Source organism: Aythya marila, assembly GCF_965140915.1.
Source record: "Aythya marila genome assembly, chromosome: 2".
Lineage (NCBI taxonomy): Eukaryota > Metazoa > Chordata > Aves > Anseriformes > Anatidae > Aythya > Aythya marila.
This window is the reverse complement of record NC_139043.1, coordinates 67,923,884-67,945,046: the sequence shown is the minus strand read 5'-3', so window position 1 is coordinate 67,945,046 and position 21,163 is coordinate 67,923,884. Positions and strand designations below refer to the sequence as shown.

The 21,163-nt window shown below is 43.2% G+C and overlaps 1 protein-coding gene across 1 annotated transcript in view; it reads right to left on the bottom strand.

Annotated features, from left to right (window-relative positions):
- NEDD9 (neural precursor cell expressed, developmentally down-regulated 9) overlaps nt 1-21,163 on the bottom strand; it is a 97,957-nt gene that overhangs the window by 60,128 nt on the left and 16,666 nt on the right. The window contains exon 2 of the mRNA XM_082753575.1: nt 10,542-10,749. Coding sequence (XP_082609701.1) covers nt 10,542-10,544 — 3 coding nt within the window. The 5' untranslated portion in view covers nt 10,545-10,749. The remainder of the gene's footprint in view (nt 1-10,541; nt 10,750-21,163) is intronic.

Below are 21,163 nucleotides of genomic sequence, written 5' to 3'. Positions count from 1 at the left end.
CTAAAAGGCAGGCAGAATAATCTTGGCTTGTCACCAAGTTGCACTGAATTTGACGAATGAAATTTCATTAGAAGTGCAGGGGCAGTTGTGAAACTGCCAGTAAGTAACTGTTTCCCCAGAGTCTCACACTTTTTCCAGAGTCTATTTTCTCTTTGGACTCCATTCTGCCAGCAACAGTATTTTAAAAACAAAAACCAGAGCAAAGTGTTAGAGCTAGAAGTTAGTAGATAATAAAGGTCAATTTATTTCTTTTTTTTTTCCCCAGGAGCTACTGGAATTTATGGAATTATTTTATTTTTTTCTTCCTCCCTTCAACTTTCTTTTGTAGTTGTTGCCACTAATGGGTCCAAGCCAAGGCCATGAATCTAGACCAGGGATGGTTGCAGAGCTAATTTTGTAGCTGACTGTTTTCTTTGCAATGAACCAAAGCAAAAACCAAACCCCTTACCCATGACCCTATGCTCTGAAAAGATCTGGAATTGTTTCAGACCTGGTCATGAACCTCATGGCCAATGAACTTAACTAGTCATCATCTTTCAGTAATTCAAAATATAAATTAAATGCACACCGTAATGCCAAAGTGACAACAGCAATGTCCAGTGACAACAGCAAAGTTGGGAAAGGGAAAGCAGCTCCCCCTCAATTAAAGCATCTGTATCACCTGTGTCTGAAGTGCACAGCAATGTCTCCAAATGGAGACACGTGTTACAGGAGATGGAGGTACCTTGGACTCGTTCTCGTCTCATTTTTAAAACTAAAGAGCTTGAGAACATGTGGTTTTGTCTAAATCTGTACCTGCTGCTGTCAGAAGGGCAGAGCTGGGATTTTAGCTTTGTAATTTGGTTAATAGTTTGATTTCCTGGGAAACAAGTCCTGCATATCACATGCTTCAGCTGATAAAATCAGCAGTATTTTGCCATGTTCTCTCATCAGGCTGTTTACTCCCATCACTGGTGTAAACAGAAGTCATTACATACATATTTTACAGGAGCAGGATTTAGTCATAGAGAAAATAGAGCCACACTCTTTGCTCTTCCAAGTTTCTTAAAGCTGTAAGTACTTGCAGAACTAATGTAGAGAGTGTATTTCTATGTATTTCTAGTGTAGACAAAGTTCAAAGACTCAATTTCTTGGTACAATTTATGTTTTCTGGAACTTTAATTAGAACTTTCAAAAATCACTGATAACCCAGCACTCTTGCCACTGCTCTCAGTATAAGGCACTCCTAGATGACCTTCCTCAAATCCCTTTTAATTAGCCTTTTTCCCAGAGTGTGCCATGCCAGCAGAAGATTAATACATTAACCTTCCTGTATTTGCAACAGCTTCTTTATTCCTTCTCTACAAATGGATTTTGTTTTATTTTATTTTATTTTATTTTATTTTATTTTATTTTATTTTATTTTATTTTATTTTATTTTATTTTATTTTATTTTATTTTATTATTTTCCCAATGAAGTTTTAGGTCATGATCATCTACTGTAGACCCTATTCTGACCCTTAAGAAAGTATAGCCACATTTTTTTGGGGGGGAAGGAATATCTAAAATAAAAGCTTGCAGATGATATTGCATAAACAAACAAACAAACAAAAACAAAACAAAACAAAATAACAAACACATGTGCAATGTGTTGCCAGCAGTCCTGCTGCTTAAGAACAAAAACTGTCTCTACTCCTGCAATCTGAGTTGACAAGTTGATCACAATGCTATTGAAAAAGATGATAAATGCCATAGCACTGTGCAAGCTCACACTGGAGGCAGTGCTAACATATACACTCATGTTACCAAACTGTTAGGATTGTAACATCAGATATAGTCCTTACTCTTGAGAAATAAGGAGTGCTGTTTATTAGTGAGAAATAATACAAGAAAAAAAAAATCCAGTTGTGGCACTTGATATTTATCATGGTATTGGATAGAAAAGAGCCATGTGAAAGAAAAAGCTAGGGGATTTAGCCAGGCTCACTAGATTTGCTGGAAAACACATCCAGAGTGTTACCTGTTGCAAATTTGATCTGAATTTGGGTCTCCAATCAGATATTAGATTGAAATGTAACATGACATTTGGGAGGGTCAGCAGAACATGAAGCTTTGTATTTAAAATACTACAATCCTTTTCAGGCATTAACTAAATCAGCTGCTATAAATGGGACTAAAGAAATCCTTTTGCAACTGACCTCGAAATGTTTTCCCTGAATCTTTCTGTTTGGGGAAAAAAATGTAAAGAAACAGGTAAGTGCACTTCTGCCATCACCAGCATTTCTGAAACGATGACTTTGGGGTTTTTGGTGGGAAGTGAGGATGGCAAGGCTCAGGGTCAGGGTCAGTGACTGGTCACATGGAGCTAGGAGAATCTGGAAAGAGGAGCTGTCAGGCGGGTTTATCTGTCCTGGTGGTAATCTGGGAACCAGCAGATATTTGATAGCTTTATGGTAGGTGTGAGAAGGGCCATAAATTCTCAATCTCAAGCCACAAAGTGACACCTGTAACCTTCATGGAAGTTAGGGCCAAACTTACCCTTTGTGGAAACTATTTGTGTCTTAGCAAGGCAGCTGTTTGCCTGTCAAATCCAGTGTTCTGGAGCAGACGGACATATGGAATCAAATACAGTGATTCCTATGTACTCCAGCTGTCAGACAAAGTAGAGAAGCTCTGTTTGACCTCAGTGCCAGGAAAGCTCATGGAGCAGATCCTCCTGAGAGTCATCATGCAGCACTTGAAGGGGAAGCAGGCGATCAGGCCCAGTCAGCATGGCTTTATGAAAGGCAGGTCATGCCTGACGAACCTGATCTCCTTCTATGACAGAGTGACGCGCTGGGTGGATGAGGGAAAGGCTGTGGATGTGGTCTACCTTGACTTCAGCAAGGCTTTTGACACCGTCTCCCACAGCATTCTCCTCAAGAAACTGGCTGCTCTTGGCTTGGACTGGCGCACGCTTCGTTGGGTTAGAAACTGGCTGGATAGCCGGGCCCAAAGAGTCGTGGTGAATGGAGCCAAGTCCAGTTGGAGGCCAGTCACTAGTGGCGTCCCCCAGGGCTCGGTGCTGGGGCCGGTCCTCTTTAATATCTTCATCGATGATCTGGACGAGGGCATCGAGTGCACCCTCAGTAAGTTCGCAGATGACACCAAGTTAGGTGCGTGTGTCGATCTGCTTGAGGGTAGGAAAGCTCTGCAGGAGGATCTGGATAGGCTGGACCGATGGGCTGAGGTCAACTGCATGAAGTTTAACAAGGCCAAGTGCCGGGTCCTGCACCTGGGGCGCAATAACCCCAAGCAGAGCTACAGGCTGGGAGAGGAATGGTTGGAAAGCTGCCAGGCAGAGAAGGACCTGGGAGTGATGGTGGACAGTCGGCTGAATATGAGCCAGCAGTGTGCTCAGGTGGCCAAGAAGGCCAACGGCATCCTGGCTTGTATTAGGAACAGCGTGACCAGCAGGGCTAGGGAGGTGATCGTCCCCCTGTACTCAGCTCTGGTGAGGCCGCACCTCGAGTACTGTGTTCAGTTTTGGGCCCCTCGCTACAAGAAGGACATCGAGGTGCTTGAGCGGGTGCAGAGAAGGGCGACGAAGCTGGTGAGGGGCCTGGAGAACAAGTCCTACGAGGAGCGGCTGAGGGAGCTGGGCTCAGGGGCGACCTTATCGCTCTTTTTAGGTACCTCAAGGGAGGCTGTAGCGAGGTGGGGGTTGGCCTGTTCTCCCACGTGCCTGGTGACAGGACGAGGGGGAATGGGTTTAAGTTGAGCCAGGGGAGTTTTAGGCTAGATGTTAGGAAGAACTTCTTCACTGAAAGGGTTGTGAGGCATTGGAACAGGCTGCCCAGGGAAGTGGTGGAGTCACCATCCTTGGAAGTCTTCAAAAGACGTTTAGATGTAGAGCTTAGGGATATGGTTTAGTGGAGGGCTGTTAGCGTTAGGTTGGAGGTTGGACTCGATGACCTTGAGGTCTCTTCCAACCTAGAAATTCTGTGATTCTGTGATTCTGTGATTCTGTTAGATGGTGAAAGACCCCTCTGCAAAAGATCTGCCACTACCTTCTAACAATAGCTGTATGTATACCGCATATTTAAACACCAAGAATCAAGTCCTACAGAGTACTACCAGCACTGTTGTTTGCTGAAATCATTGTAAACTGAGGATATGTTGCAGCATGGTGACCTGGGGTCTTGAGTCAGGAGAGCATCTCTCACTTGAGGAGCAAAGGGGAGAAGTCGGAGAACTGGGAAATAGGATGGGAATGGGATCTGAGAGAGAAGCTGCAGAGAAGGCTTCAGCAGTGGTATTTTGAACTGTTTTCTGCTGTGTTCAGGGAGCCAGTAGAGATTTCTGAAGACATTTGCTTGGTAGAATACCCACTGATTGTTTCAATTAGCTTGGTCTCATTTTTAATAGGCACCAGAAGAAAACTTTGAGTAGGATCTTGCACACATCTCAGTTTTAATGCAGAAAGATGGGCCTGACAGACTTTGAGCTTGGATCCTTGTTACTGTAGGAACAGTTGCCCTGGGATTGCCTGGTGCAGCATGGGGAGGGCAGCAAGACCCAGCTGAATTCAGTATTGTGGTTTGGGCTCTCTGTGTTTTACCTGGTAGACCTGAAATAAAAAGTCCATTTAGTTGCCTTGTTGCCAGTCTCTGCTCAAGGCTGCTGAGGTCTGTTGAAAACCGTTGAGAAAAAAAAAAGTAGCAACTACTTCATAGAAAATCTAGAAGTGATAGATTAAAGCATGTCAGCAATCCTTGACTGATAGCAGACAAACCAAACTGCTCTCGTATTCCCTCACACAGAGCCTTTAAATCTTGCTGACATACCCAGAACCTGAAAAAGCCCACGATGAGATGTGATAATAGCTTGTAAACACAGAGCGTAGCCACACCTTGCACCATCTACAGCCTGAGGGAACAGATCTGCCAACCTACATCTGTCCTTAAATGCCAGGAAACAAGTCATCAGTAATAAAACATGAAGACTGTTCTCCATCTGTAATCAATTGCTGTTTAACTAATGACTTTAAGTAGAAAATAGCCATGGTCATCTCTTATTAGGTCCTTGAATAAACAAGGGCAGGGAGTAGTATAGAAGGAAGCTACTGTTTTGTCTTCCAGGTGTCTGTAGCTACTGAGGTTTGCATACCTGTGGCTAGTGAGGTGAGACTGATCTGGTTATGGCCATCAGCCATAGCTGGTATGACTGAAGGAAGCGTGCCTCTGCTGCTCATCGTGGACCAACGTGGTGAGCTCATAACAACAAGGCAAGAGCTGTGACTCAGTGAAAAGAGTAAGTCTTTCTACTGGTGGCAAATGGCTTTGGGTTCAACCACGAAATATACTAGGGCAGGGAAGAGGTCTGGGTGTCTGGGGGGGAAAAATACAGAATTGGAGCTGCCTCTAAGCTCTCAAGTAGAGCCTGGGGCAAACCACCTCTTGTGTTTTCCTTATCCTTTTAAGCAAGGGAATCCTTTGGGGTGCAACAGCTAGTGATGTTGTAGATCCCTCTAACAGCCCAGCTGTATATAGTCAAGGTAGTTTTTAAGGTTCAGTAACTGAGTGAACTTCAAGATGTAATGTTGGGTTTGGTGTCTGGTGCAAGAGTTATGAGAAATGAAAGGTGATGATGTGGTTCTGATTTGGCTCACAAAATGCTGCATGCAGATACTGCCTCTCAATGTTTCTATGCTTAAGGTTATTCACCCTGCAAGTTAGCTTGTGTGCCATCTATAAACTGTAAAAACTAGCTCTCCTCAAGTGGAAAGTCTGTGCTATGTATGCATGTGGGTCTTGGCTGTTCTCTTGCAACAAAATACTATGCCAAATAAGCAATCATGAGCATAAGGAAATCTCATGAGTGAGAGAAGGAAGAAGAATAAAATGAAATAAGGCTCTTTAAAAAATATTCTGGGAAATGAGCAAGAAAACAAAACCATTGTCATTTGTAGGCAAACTGATATATCTGTGCTCTTTAATGGTGTTCTAGTACTGTGGCTAAGAAATGCGTGTGTTTGTGGGATTTCAGTAGATACTAGATACCTTTTGAGCTTTATTTACTTTAATCCTAAAACAAGGGTATTTTGTAGAGAGTTGCCTGTGTTTTTTCTTTTAAACAAACAAACAAAAAGCAACAGCAAAACAGAATTCCCAGAGGAAAATGTTTATGGTCACTTGGGGCAAACCAATTTGATATTGTTTTCAAAGGTAAATGTTTACCTGGAGTGTGAGCCTGCCCTGCAGGTGTTGTGGCTGGCCCTCATTAACCTGAATAGATCTGCTCACACATGCATAAGGGTTGCAGGGTGGCCTGCCTTACTGTATTTATCTTAACATATCCAGAAAAGAAAGAATCTATGAAGTAGTATTTCTTGTGAAGATGTGAATATTTCTGGTTAGCAGTAAGCTAGAGAAACTGTGAAAGGTAGAGGCTGGTTTTGTTCTGTTTTTCCTCTTCATTTTACTGAGTAATAATTGCTACAGGCAGACCAAAATGGGGTCTGGTGTCTCATCACTTCTGACTCTGGAAAAAGTCTGTCCTGAATACATGTATGAAGTTAGCGTTGGCTTAGTCCAGAGCTTTTGTATTTATCTCTATTTAGGTTACTGTTCTGGATCTACCTCCTCCAACAGGATAATAATGGTGATGATACATTTGAAGTGTGGTTTATGTAAAATGGTTCTGTATTGCTGTAATAAGCCTTTACTTTGACCGCATCAGATGCGCTGTAACTTCTTTCACGAGTCCTTGTGAGCCACATAGACACTGGCTACCCTACACAGTGGTGAAACACAGCATCTATAGGGTATCTTTGACTGGACAAGACAATATTTGAGTGATTCTATGAGAAGTCACTGTAGCTGGAACAGACCAACCCTTAAATGCACTGGTTACCCAACAGCAGCTGTGTCCATGTTCTCTTCCTTCTACTCTCATCCTTGTTGCTAAGTGTAAATTTTCTGTTTGGTCAAGGGAGCAGAGCTTGGGATGTGCCTGGAATGCACTGGGTTGGACTAGGAAAGGAGAGAGGACTAAGCCAGCTCTGAGCCTATGATTGTCTGCAGTCTAGGAGCTGCTGGGTTGAATGCAGGAACAAAAGGGTAGGCTGAGGCTTTTTCTGTGCTCTTCTGTCTGCCAGCACCTCCTGAGGACTGCTCTATCCCATGAGGATGGACTTCTGCTCTGATGAACAGCAAATGCAGAACTTGCTCCCAGGGCCAGGCTTCCGTGAAGGATTCTTTTAGATAAACCACTGGTGGCCAATGTGTGCTGGTGAGTTACTTTGTTCAGACTACTCAGAAGCTTGTACTTAAAGGGAAAAAAATCCAAGCACTTGGTATTTTTCTTCAAGGCTTTTTATGAGGTACTCTGTCTTGCTGTCTCAGTGGATGTGAAACTCAAAGTTCATTAAAAATTATCATGGAGAAATAAAACTCTGCACGGAATGTTCCTGTCACTAGGTACATTTCAGGCAACTGTTACTTCAGGCCTCCATCTTGCTGTATCTCAGTGGAGAGGAACAAAATCTATGTCAGTTGGCAGTGGAGACTAAAAACTATGGCCCCCATGAATGAAAGTATTATTCATGGAGTGAGATACAATCCCCAAAATCCAGGCTGGGAGAACTGCTGCTCAGCTGAGGCCCGTTTTAAAGCCTATAAGGCAATCACTTTCCTTGTAAACTGAGGAATTGTGTATAAATACATTTTACTGCACCTTTAAGGTAAAAAACAAAACAGATGGCTGAAAGATACTGTGCTCTATTGTCAGCTCTCACCCTCTTTATATGGACTTGTTCCAGCCCTCCCAGCCTTTCTCTGTGGGTTTTAATACAGTTTTTAATCCTGATTTCCCTCTCCCCTTGGCAAGGGGTCTTTTCTCTTGCCAGTGTCTGGATGGACAGTACTGCTGAAGCCTGACTCAAAACTTGATTATGCTGAATCTAAGATTAGCTATTGCTTGGAAACCTTAAAAATTGTGAAAGGTATATATATTCAGCTGAATGTTAGAGATTCTGTGCAGGAGGTCACGGGTAGAAACAGTCTCTGGACAAGTACTGCAGGTGTGCGCAGAAGTGTGATGTGTTGCAGGAGGATGTCCTCTGGAAGGGCATGTTGCTGTGATGCAGCTGCCTGCACAGACCAAGGGGGTCAGCTTTGTTTCCTGAACTGCAAGGCAGATAAAACAGTGAAGGCTGTTTTATATAAAACAAAATAGAGTACTGGGATTCCTCATAGTGGGAGCTGGCAGAGTGCTGTAGAAATCAGCACATTCTCAATCTTGTGTTTCAGAAAATGTATTGTGATCTCGTGGCTCTGGACAGCAGAAGGCTCAAAGGGATAAAATACTAAAGCTGTGTACTTCAATCTGCTGGAAGTCAAGGAGGAGGTGTTTGATTTTAATATATCTTGTTCGGGGGATGTCTGAGCCTGCAGACTCCTTTTGGCTAGGAAAAAGGGGAGAGTTTCTCCTTAATGGGAGGAAGAAAGTGAGTGCAGCTGAAGCCTTGCTGAACTTAGGGAGTCACTGGCTACCTTTCAGCTCCTGTGACTTGGCAGTGCTCCATTCTGTTCACATGGTTTCTTCAGTGTGATCGGGCTTTGTAAAAACCTCCTTAATCCAACACAAATGTTTTATGGAACTGCATCTAGTGCAGTCCTATTTCACTGGATTTGAATGAGGAAGTTAAATCTCAGTCTAGACGGAGTACTCTAGCTTCAGTGGATCATGTACCCAGGAAGATGTATCATCTATGATTGTTTCTCATTTTCCAGATGAGTCCAGAGGATCCGCACCCCAGTAAAATTCCTGTCTGCACTAAATTGCCTTTTAGTCATGATTTATACATCAGTAAAATACATCATGAGGAGGAGAAAATGTTTAATTGTATGACTGACATGACTTACACGAGGTACGTTTTTACTGGTTATTTATGCACTTGTCTTATATGAAGAAGTAGAAGACCCACAATTTTTAATTTACAGAGTAAAGAGGTGAGGGTGAGTAAAAGCAGTGAAGGTCAAGAAGTAAACCTTAAACTAGTATGGCTTCTAGAAAAGAGCTTAGGTTAAGAAATCACTAAAAAATATGGAGAGGGTCAGGCTGGATCTCAGGTCTTGAGGTGTCCCTAGAAAAAGAACTAACTTCTCTCTTGTCCAAACTAAGCTAGAAAACAACCTTCAGGTTGGGGCTGTTCAGATTTTTTTTTTTTTTTGAAAGATGGAAAATGCTTCTTAAAGCAGTAAGAAGCAAAGAAATCTTCAATGTTGGTTGTGAAAATCTTGGATTGAGTTCTTGTCTGATTTCTCTCACCCAGACACCTTTCAAAATTGCACTGTGGTTTTCTTTTAAAATACCTTTCTTAGGGTGGTGAATATGGTGCTAGTTCTGAACGACAGGCATGCAAGCCTGTCTTCAGGTTTCTACTCACAACCTTGTCCTACTGATGACAGGCATTCTGGCAGCAACTTAAACAAATGTTCAAGTGGTGCATGCCAAATGAGAAGACTTGGGATAATTAGAAGCGGGTTCATAATTGGGAGACTGTCATGCTTTAAGTAATTACATCATAAGCATACTTCCTTATCTTTTCTATCACCTGTGTAATGATGTAGCTTCTGAGCCTATTCTTTAGTGGGTGAAAGCTAAGGAGAAAAGTTAAACTTGTTGTTGAGCTCCGATTTGGTGTCATTACTGATAAAGTGTTTATTACAGCATAAGAGTTAGCACTGACATGTGCTTTGTTCTGCACAACTTGACTCTTGCTTCTATGGTTATCTAGACTTCAAAAGAGTGTGTGTGGTAATTCAAAGGCAAGCCTATATATTTGCATAATAGGTTGATGGAAGAAATGCTTCTTAAACACGCAGGCCAACAGCTTTCTTATCTCCCGTCCTCTTGCTGTCTCAGCCCTGAGCCTATGTGCCTCACTTGCAGTGCCATCAGCTGTGTGGTGGCTCAGCTGCAGGGGTGCTGCAAAACTGGCAAACAAGGAGTGCAAAGCTGGAAACTCATGGAGGTTTTAGAGTGGTGGTATCTAGTTGGTCTAAAATGTTTTGAATTGCTCTGGTTTACTACTTGTCCATAGAAGATCATGAATTCTTTCTGATGACATTTTAAAATTTCCCTTGAATATGAAAAGTGATCAGCAGAGTCTACAAAGTTTTCCCTCTGATGGAGAGATGGACCAAGTCCCTCACGTCTTCATTATCGTCATACTTACACTATAACTCAATGGCCTGTACAATTCCCCTGAGACATGGTTTGCTAGGGAGATGCCTCACTCCTCTTTCTGAAAGAAAATCCTCCTGTTAGTGTGTTCAGTAAAGCTGCATTTACTACCAAGGCTTACAGTACTGCTGCCTGCCCAGGATGTCTGCTCTCCTAGCTTTTGCGCTAAAATGGGTTGTGACCAACCTGACAATGAGAGCTCTGCCTGACTTCTGAACAAAGCAGGCATTCAGTCAGCCTTAAGAAAGAATATTTTTGTTGCTGAGCTCCATGAAAAAGGCAGTTACGCTTCTATTAAAGTGCCTTTTGACTTCGTAGAAAGTGAAACTTACCATTGTCTGGTGTTTTTGGCTTCCACCTACTGTATGTTAATCAAAGGAACACAGGAGCTTTGTGCATCCACAATGGCTATCTCCATACAAAATCCTGCATTGTAGTAAACTGGTGGGTTCTTGCCTTTCCCGATTGCTGGACTCTTCACTTCCAGGATTTCCTTGTTCTAAGTATTTCTTCATAGACCCAAGCACCTTTTTTCCCCATCTGAAAGAAAAGGTCAATGAAACAGATGAACAAAGGAGGAAAAAGCTTGCTTACTTTCTGCCCTGCCAATTCAAACTGTCTGGGGCTGCTCAGGATTTCCCTGCACAGTTCTCCTAGTGATGCACAAGACTGACCTCAGGGAAAAACTTTCTCTCTAAAATATGGTTAAATAACTTTGCCACTGTTAGCAATATGTGTTTTTAATCAGAGACATGACCTTTTTGATATCCTTGTTAAGGGCTAAGGAATTTTGGCAGGTATCAAACTGATGCATGCTGCGTGGCCTTACTTTACTGCTCCCAATGCATTTATCAGGAAGGCTGATATCCAGAGTTGTTCAATAGCTCTGGAATGTTTATTCCAGCAGCTCCTTCATTGGCAAGTCTGCAGCTTAATGTTGCAGCTTTGTGCTGGAGAACTAAAAGGTCAAACAGACCTTATCTGGGGGAAAATCACCTACTTTGTGGGCTTTACTGAGCAAGTTTTGAGAGAAACACAGCCAGAAAACTGAAGTGTAACCAATCCACAATCATGGATTAAAACATCAATATTTTATGGGTTTGAATATCTTACTCTGTTTTAATATTCTTCTGCATGTTCTTCATACAGGGACAGTGCCTAGAAGCCAGACCACCATCTGGATTATGCAAACATAAAGGTTGATCTGGTTGATCATCTCATACTGGAAATCATTAATCTGGCTTTAAATTGACCAGTCATGCTTTCAGAGGTCACTTTGGTTTGTTTTTCAAACCTGCTTGTTGTCTTGAGTAACCCAAACATCACATTGATGAGACCCTGTCCTTACGCTGATAAGGAACACACAAGTATGCTATTGTGCATGGGATTTGCTTGCTGAGCTTTCACATACATAAGTGACCATCCAATGATAAGCAGCTCCTCAATGAGAATTTTCTGAGACACAAAATCTCTGAAAGAAAGATCTGAGCTGCATGAAAAAGAAACATAGGAGTTGACTGGAAATCGCTGTGCAAGCCTGTGAGAAAATTCTGAGCTAAAAGACGGTTTATGCCATGTGTGGAGGGTGTGAAGTTTTAGATGGGTATAAGGTATGGCTGCAGTAAGCTGTAACATAACCCTTCTAGCATGAAATGTACAGCATGAGCAAAGAGTTGAGTGGAGTTTTTTGGCTTTGGGATCTTCTCCATTTGCCAGGAAAGTCAGTCTGAAGGAAGCCTTGGAAATAGTACATTTTGTTGAGGTCAGTAACTGTCACTATTTGTACTTCCAAATCCAGAGAAGTTTATCACAAATGACTGTTTGTCTTGAATTGTTGGATGAGTCTGTAAGGTGTGACAGTGGCTCCTGGACTTCAAAATGCCTTCACTAGCATCTGTAGTGTGCAGAGAACCTAGGAGGCATGACTTTGTTTGGTACTTTCTTATACAATGTTAACACTGCCTCCAAAATCTATGGAGGACAGAACTTCACAGAACAAGGCAGAAGTGATTGCCTTCTTGAAAGATGCTTGCATCATGACACTAGCACCTTCTCCTTCCAAACAAAGCAGACATATATATAACAAAAGCACTCAATAAGCTGCAGGGTCCTTGGTTGACATCAAGACTGACAGTAAAGGTTGCACAGCAATTGCCTTTCTCTTCTCCCAACAAATGAGGAAAACTGATGTCCAGGCCAAGATTTTTCCTGTCTGGGTCTTAAGCACAGAACCAGCACTTCACAGGGAAGGGGAAAAAAATGTCTTGGTATGTGAATAGCAGCAAACTTCTGGATGGCTCTTTTTGTTGTTTCTTTAACTGCATGAAGTTCAACAAGGCCAAGTGCCGGGTCCTGCACCTGGGGCGCAATAACCCCAAGCAGAGCTACAGGCTAGGAGAGGAATGGTTGGAGAGCTGCCAGGCAGAGAAGGACCTGGGAGTGATGGTGGATAGTCGGCTGAATATGAGCCAGCAGTGTGCTCAGGTGGCCAAGAAGGCCAACAGCATCCTGGCTTGTATCAGGAACAGTGTGACCAGCAGGGCTAGGGAGGTGACTTCCCCCTGTACTCAGCTCTGATGAGGCCGCACCTCGAGTACTGTGCTCAGTTTTGGTCCCCTCGCTACAAGAAGGACATGGAGGTGCTTGAGCGGGTGCAGAGAAGGGTGACGAAGCTGGTGAGGGGCCTGGAGAACAAGTCCTATGAGGAGCGGCTGAGGGAGCTGGGCTTGTTCAGCCTGGAAAAGAGGAGGCTCAGGGGCGACCTTATTGCTCTCTATAGGTACCTCAAGGGAGGCTGTAGCGAGGTGGGGGTTGGTTTGTTCTCCCACATGCCTGGTGACAGGACAAGGGGGAATGGGCTTAAGTTGAGCCAGGGGAGTTTTAGGTTAGATGTTAGGAAGAACTTCTTTACTGAAAGGGTTGTGAGGCATTGCCCAGGGAAGTGGTGGAGTCACCATCCCTGGAAGTCTTCAAAAGACGTTTAGATGTAGAGCTTAGGGATATGGTTTAGTGGGGACTGCTAGCGTTAGGTCAGAGGTTGGACTCGATGATCTTGAGGTCTCTTCCAACCTAGAAATTCTGTGATTCTGTGATTCCCTCTGCCTCCTGACTTCTAAAACATGTTAAACATATTGAACTCAGTTTCTCGCCCTTCCACCAATGTGGAGTGGATTTAAATAACAACACCAAAAACTTTTCCATACATAACATACAGCAAGCTTCCTGAGGGACGAGTGGGACAAAAGGAGATGGTTGCATACTGTTTTAGCTTGATATTCACCCAGAACTGAACTCGGGTATTATGCTGAAGAGGCCAGGTGTGAGATACTAACAGGAAGACTCTTAATGGAGGCAGTATGCACCACCTTGCTGTGGAACTAGTGATGCTGGCCTTGCTTAATTCACCTCTCTCCTTCTGGACTTTGCTTTGTAGAAGCTTTAACAATTGCTTTGGCACCCTTCTTCCTCCTCTCTGGCCTCTATGACTTAAGGCACCTACTGCTTGTGGTCATCTCTCAGTAGAGGACAGGAACACTGTTTCCCTCTGTCTTGCCCTAGGACAACTCTTCTGCAAGAAGTGACCTTGTGAAGGGCAGCCTCAGGGCTGGACAACCCATGGATGCTTAGGGTTTCCTGTTCTGGCTGACCATGTGACCTCGGAGATATGCTGACACTGGATATTGTGCAAATGCTGGGAATTTTACAGGTGCAGTGTTGAGGTGCAATTATGTTATTGCAATAATGCCAGTAATTTTGAAATAACTTCCTTTGCCTACAGATAGCGTAGGTCAAGCTGTCTGAGCTATTTCTGAAGCAAAGCTTCATGAGTGTAAGCAAGGTATTTGATCTGAGCAGTGTCCCCACTTTACTGCAATATGTTTCTGACCTGATGATATCCAGAAAGGGCCATATAGCTGGGGAGCTGAGGGATCCCTATCATGAAGGGGGATGGCCTTTTAGTAAGGGCATCGAGCAAGGCTCTAAATGTTTGTGGGGTTTTTTGTTGTTGCTTTTTTCCTCCTCTTCCCTAGAGAGGCAGGACACCTTCATATGAGGTCCACACAGCATTCATGCCTGTTGCTTAGTTAAGAAAATCTTGAAGGATGCTATTTGCTTTCATGCTAGGTAGCAGTTGCCTTATGCTAAATCCTGTGAACAAAAGGCCATAGAACACTTTACCTCTCTGATACTGCTCAACTTCCTACCTTAGGCAAATAAAAGGTACTTCAAAAGTAAATAAGGGCTTCTCAAATTAATGCTGTGGGATTATTACCCTTATATTTCAATTAATAAATTCATTCCACTGTGAGGCATACAGAAAACATTTGTTTTGCAAAATGATCCTTCTGTGATGTGTGGCTTACCAGGATAAATCATGGTACTGAAAATGATGGGAAAACAGATCCAATTAAAATCGTTTTCAAAATAAAAATGTTGAAGAAATCCTTGTCAGCTGTGTTTAAGGAAGAAAGGCAAACATGAAATCTTGAGCACCTCTTTTCTAAAGAAGGGCAGCACTGTACTGAAAGGGTTCACTGCTGCTCTATATAATGCATGATTTTACTCTGTACCCTTTAGTAGCACCAAGAAAAGAAAATAAGGTGCAACCCATGTGCCTTCCAGATCTGCTGTAAAGCCTTTTTCCCTCTTGCTTCATAATGAACAGACACTATGTGCCTTTGCTTCGCAGTTTTTATAGCTAGATGTTGAATTCCCCTTTCATTTGATGAAGGACACGGTTCTTGAAATTCAGGCAGACATTGAGAGCAAGGACTGGTATGAGGATGTGAAATGGCTTGTACAAGACCTGGGCAGAAAATAAGTGGTGGTACTAGGAAAGAAGTCCACACTTTTAGCTGGAAATAACCATCCAACCTGCTCTGCTCAGGAAAGAACTGGTTGGAAGAGTTGTTCTGGTCACATGCTTACATGGAGAGAGAAGTGTTAGCAGGTAGAAATGAAGAGAGCTGGGAGAAATTGAAGAGCAGGGATACACAGTCGAGGTGTAAAGCTTGATAAACAGGTGCTTGGTTTCACTGTTCAGACAGTGTGTGGTATTTGAGGCTGCAATAGTCCAAAAGGTGTTTGATTTAAACTACAGGAATGCACTTGAATTCCTGGGCAGCCATGGAGCAATCTGCAGTGAGAATTACCTGATACATCTGACTGCAAGTTGCTGCTTGAAGGTGTTCACATCTGCCAGACTTTGACCAGATAGGCTGACATTCTTGAGGTCAAACTACAGGTGCAGATTCTGTAATTGGCTCCAGTCCATGAACTGAAGGCTGCTTCACTCCTGTTGTGTGGGATGGGCCTCACCTGATACCTGTTTCTGAACCCAGGTAGGGAAAGGAATACTTTAACCACCCCAATTAAACCATGAATCTGTTAAGCAAGCTGGCAAGTACATGTAAATGGTTGAGCATTGCTCCAGGGGCCATTTCCCTTCAGGGCTTGTGGAGCAACAATGTGGGCTCTGTTTCCTTTCTGTCCCACCTCCTTCTGTAGGAGGACTGTAAAGGGAATAACAACTTGCTGTTGCTATGGGTTATTAGGTTATTATGATATTTGATGAATCAGAACTTTGTATGTTCTTTGTATTTTTTCCTTCATCAGCTCTGGTCTACTTGTTCCATAATTATTTTGAGGGGGAGAATATGCAATTTGAAACATTGTTTTTCATTTCCATTTAAAGCATACTTTAATATTAAACTTTAGATATCTCAAACAGGTTGTTCTTGGAAAATTAAGCCACATGTTTGAATTACTGGTAATATTTGCCGACAGTTCCTTTTGACTTTGACCCAACTTTGCTCACAAGTTCACTTAAAAACAAATTTATTTTTTTAGTTATGTCAAACTACCATGAAATGGGGGGAGGGGGGAACCACATCTTACTTAAACCTGAAATATAGGCCTCTGCTTCTGTTTACTGTTCATGCATGCTTTCCACTTCAGCAAAACAGGCCAAAACATTTCAGTGCAATTAGCTGGAAGTAGAGAAATATAAAGTATGCTTTCAAAGTCTGGGGCTGAATAAGGTAACAGGCATCTTGTAGAAACTGCAACACTTTCAGGAGCATTCTGAGGTTATGGAAACTTTATTTTTAAACAAGACATTTTTCTTTCAACCGTTCAGTGTTCATCATTTCAGCAGCATATTTTAACTTCTACAATAAATAGAGCAGGGTCCTTCTAGACAGGATACTTATTAGAGCACAGCCCCTGGTTAATACTTAAATTACTGGCAATAAATGAAGCAGCAAACTTGTGGAAAAAGTCATAAAATGCATATGGCTGAGGACTAAAGCTAAGAAATGCAGGTATAGAGGTTATTTGTGCAGTCTTAATTCAGAGTACTTGACTTCATAGTATTCTTTTAAGTTCTGTTCTTGATGCTACAAGTGTTGGACTGAGATGTGCCAGGGAGGTTTGGTGTGCGTGTTTGTGTATATGCACACTCTTAAAATGGATATATTGGTCTCAAATCTGCACATAATTCTTTTCTCCTCATCCAGACTGTGTTGTGTCCATGCTGAGAGAACTGAGGTGGAAGGGATGTGGACCACCTAAGCCTTCTTGAGAGGTACAAGGGTAGGCTGATGCAAGACTGCTTCTACTCCGCGTGGCATGTTTGGCAGATGTGTCAGTAAGACTTCTTATAGTACAATGTCACTTCTTCAAGGCAGAAGAGCAGTTTTGGTGGCTTCCTGTGTTATTTAGCCCCATTAATGCCCAAAAAGCAGTGGACAGCATGCGTGGTCATGATATGTAGCACTTGGTTCTAGTGATGGTATCCACCAGGAGGGCAATTGCCTTGTCTGAAGTGAGGAAATGAAAGCAAAGATTCATTTTTCCTAACTTTTTGATTCTTGGAGGTGGATGAAGCTTGTGTTTCCAAGGCAGATGACCATGGACATTGCAGTCTTGACAGTGTTTAGCAGCTTATTTCCTGTCTGTCACAGAGCAGTCAATGTTTCAATGTTGACAATTACAGTAGATGTCTGCAAGATTGGAAACTAACTTCTGTGCAATGCCATTTTCAGATATAAGCTGTTGCTTAGGGTAAGTGTCAGCATACTTGCAGATAGTGAGCAATTTTAGAGGGACCGATGGGAATCAAATACACCAGTTAGTGCTCAGTGTGCACCAGGCCATGCCACCTTCTCTGTTCAGACATGGTTTTGAGAGGTACAAGGTGGTAGCAGAGAAGCTGGAGGCATGCCTCATCACTAGGCTTCAGACCTATACTCCTGCTGCGTGAGTTACCTAGGAAAGATTATTGCCCAAATCTTGTAGGCAAATCTACAGCTTTGCATTATCCCATTTGCAATGCTGCAGATTACCACCCACCAAGCTGTTAGTTGTGTGGTGGGGTAGAAGGAGGTAAGTTGTGAGGCACAGGAGGTCATAAAGGACCTAATGAACAGCAACCAAATTAAAGGTGAGTTAATGTAGAAGCAGAATAAGCAGTACAGTTAAAAGCTAAAAGAAAATGAAGCATCAGCTGTCCCACTGGAAGTGTGTGTACTATCAGATGTTCTTATGTTCTGATTTAAGTGAGGAATTAGTCATGGGTAGTAGAGCAAAGCCTGAGGGAGGTGAAATGGCTCCTGCAGCTGCCTCCTGGAGTTGCTCATCTCATGCATGCCAGAAACCCACCAGTGTCTGCTGGTGGACAGATGAACATCAGCCTGCTTTCCTCAGGAGTCCTTGGCCCATGAGCTCAGCTGAGCAGGGGCCACGTTGGTCCTGGGCAGTAAACATACAATAAGAGCTGGCATGGCACCAGAAGGCAGCTGCAGGTCCTTGTTGGGTTCTGTCTGGATAGTTCGTAGGAGAATGGTCCTCCATCCTGTGCAAGCCATGTGCTTGTATGTGGGATGAAAACAGTTGTTAAAGGCAGTATTGTAGAGGAAGACATCATCAGAAGCTGCTTCTGTCTGGGTAAACATAACCCAGTATTGTGGCTGTGATCATCTGCTAGCTCATGCTTGCTTTATACCACACCAAAGACAGGAGAAAGAGTTACAGATCAGTAGCTCTCTTTTTAGCATCAGTTTTGAAATCAGAGGTCACTTCTCCCTTGAGTTAACTGTTATTGGGAACCTCTGAATGGTTCTCATACTTTGCATGGTGTAAGTGTTGCCCTGCTGCACCATGCTGGCCTGAGCACTGGGGCACTTGCATGTCAAGAGGTGAGCCAGCTAATACTGGGGGGCTGGAAACAGAACAGATGAGGACTCCTTCCTTCTTTCTGTGCAAGGCTTTGCAACAAAGTGGCTTGAGTATGTTCATAAGAGGATATGTGGGTAATCAAGTGAGACAGAGGGACAGAATTAAACACTGGTTTCCTTGCATTGCACCTGAGCTGTAAAGTAAGAGGAGAACCACAACCTCCTTCAGTTTTGCTTTATGCAAACCTGTGAATAATAGCTCTAGTTTACAAAAACAGGGCCTTTTGGGCAAAGTAGGTAAGTGAGGTCTCAGGCTGTAGATCCATGCTTTGTGCAAAAATAGCAGCCATAGTGGCAGGGTGTGTTGCACAAAGGGCTTGGCTTGCAAACTCCATCTTTCAAACACCTTCTGTGACAGTGGAGTAGCTGCCTGTGTCTGTTTGCTCCTGGTTCTAGTTTCCTCAGCTGCTATGAATGATTTTCCACATGAGGCTAAGAGATTTGGGGCTTGTGGGACTGCCTGAAGAACTGTGACATTAGTGGAAAGGACTTGCATCCAAGGCGACACTAACTTTTTAGTGCCATGTCTAAGACAAATGAACACTGAAGTAAACCCCAGTTTCAGCTGTTAGGGCTGTAATTGCACACAGGACTAGTTCAGATTTGTGTTCAAAAAATAAAGTAAAATCCCAAGTATAACCTTCTATTGAAACCAGATGTTTGTGAAAGGCAGGAGTTACCTAAGAAGGTACATATTTAAATGTGCATAGTGAAGTGTCAGTTGTCAGTTATTTATTTGAAGCCCTATATATAGTCACCTGTCCATTTCTGTGATAGTGGAAGATTATCTTGGATATGCTGTTCTCTTAGCGCCAGTCCAGTTCTGCTTCAGGATGATTAATTCATTCCCTTTCATGCTTGTTTTCCCTTGGCTTACTTGCAGTATTATCAAAAAGCCCGAGTTCTCCCTCCTGAAAATTTGCCAAAGGATAACTCTTTTCAGCATTGGGATAAACATGAAAACCACTTGTAATGTTTTAAGACATTCATTGGTGTATCAGTTCTTTGGTCTACCAATCCCAGTAGGTTATTTTCCTAGATCATCATCTCCCCAGCATATCAGTTATACAGTCACCCAAGTAGAACTGTGTATATTTTTTTTGTTAACAAAAAGGGTGCACCACTTGGCAGCAAGCATTTCTCAAAGTTCAGTGAGCCTCTGACATAAACTTTTATATATACATTTAAAAAAAAAAATCTGGAAACTATGTTCTTTAAGCTCAAACAATAATGAAAAACACTTGTTTGTATAAACCTCTGTGCTGTGGCATGGGAGGCTTGCCTGGAATTCCCTGGCTCAAGAGAGGGATGAGCTCATGGCAAAGTTGAGGAGGTGAATGCCAGGCAGCAAGCAGAGTGCATACCAGCAGGCAAGCTCGGCAAGCTCTTGCTGTAGTAAAATGTTGCTTGCTCAGCAACTGAATGGCCCTGGCAGATAACTGGTATTCAGTTTTCTCATGTACAAAAGAAACTTTTGAGACCTTCATGCTCCAACAGCTCTGATGCAGTGTACCACCTGTAGGAGATGGTATGAGGAACTGACACTTGGTCTTGACTTGGGCCAGTTCTAGGGGAAGTCAGCTCATGAGGGCACTGACTGCTGCACAGACTGGGCCCAGGGCTTGCACCAGTCCAGCTCAGGGTCTGGTGTTCAAAACAGCATTTCCCTTGCTGAGTCATTAAATGTTCCTCATATCTGTTAGTGCAAGGTAGAATGGAACGCTAGGGACAGTGGTATTCCAGGCCAAAGGTGGGCCAGGTAGCCCTGACCAGGGGGTAGATGCCCTCTGTACCTCCCGTGGGGATGGACTGTCTGTCTCATGTATTCAGGGACATATATAGCTGCCTTATTTCAGGAATGGGAACAAGAGCTCTTGTATGTACAGCTCTGATCTCTGGGCCATTTGGTCTTGATTAGAACAGTAATTCATGTGAAATTCATGCACTGTGGTTCATGGGTCCAAATAAATCTGGTCATTGGTCAGGTCTCTGCAGTATACTTGCAAGGAACTAATCTGGGCAGAATGCTGAACAGGAGTTTGTGTCTTTGTTGTGACTGTGGCATGGAGAGCTGTGGTTTCCATCTTTCAGAGATCTGGCTGCGGAAACAGTGTGTGTGGTTGTAGTTGAAATTGATTTCAAAGGAAAAATGCCAGCAGCAGATGAAAAGGAAAGACAATGTTTGCTTATCAGCTGCCCTGTCTACACCTGTATAAATGTGATTGCCCTTACATGCGAAAAATAGGAAATGAGTCAGAAACACTGCTTCCCAACTCTTCCCTGAATCAGTCCCCTACTTCTATAGGGACCACCTGCCTTAATAGGAGAAAATCCTACTGCCTGTGCTAGCTCTTCCTTTGCAATTTGGCCTGACAGGCAAAGCTTAGGAAAAGTGAAAGTGTCAGTGTTTTGGGCATCCCAGAGCTAAATTATGTCACAAGCACTGGACCCTTCAAAAGAGGTGAAAGAAACCACAGTCATCTCAGCCCCTTCCACATACTTCAAAGTCCTCACAAGGTGAGACAGCACATGCTGTGGGTGATAAGACCTATGCATGCTGACCGGTATTCTGGTTGCTGACATGCCAAATATGTGGGATTTGGCTTCTGACCCTGCCTTCCCCTTGCTCGTCTGTAGCCACCTGCCTGCCAAATTGGCCAGAGCTTGCTGGAGTGCAACTGGGAGAATTCTGCCACCAATGTTGGCAGCAGATGTGA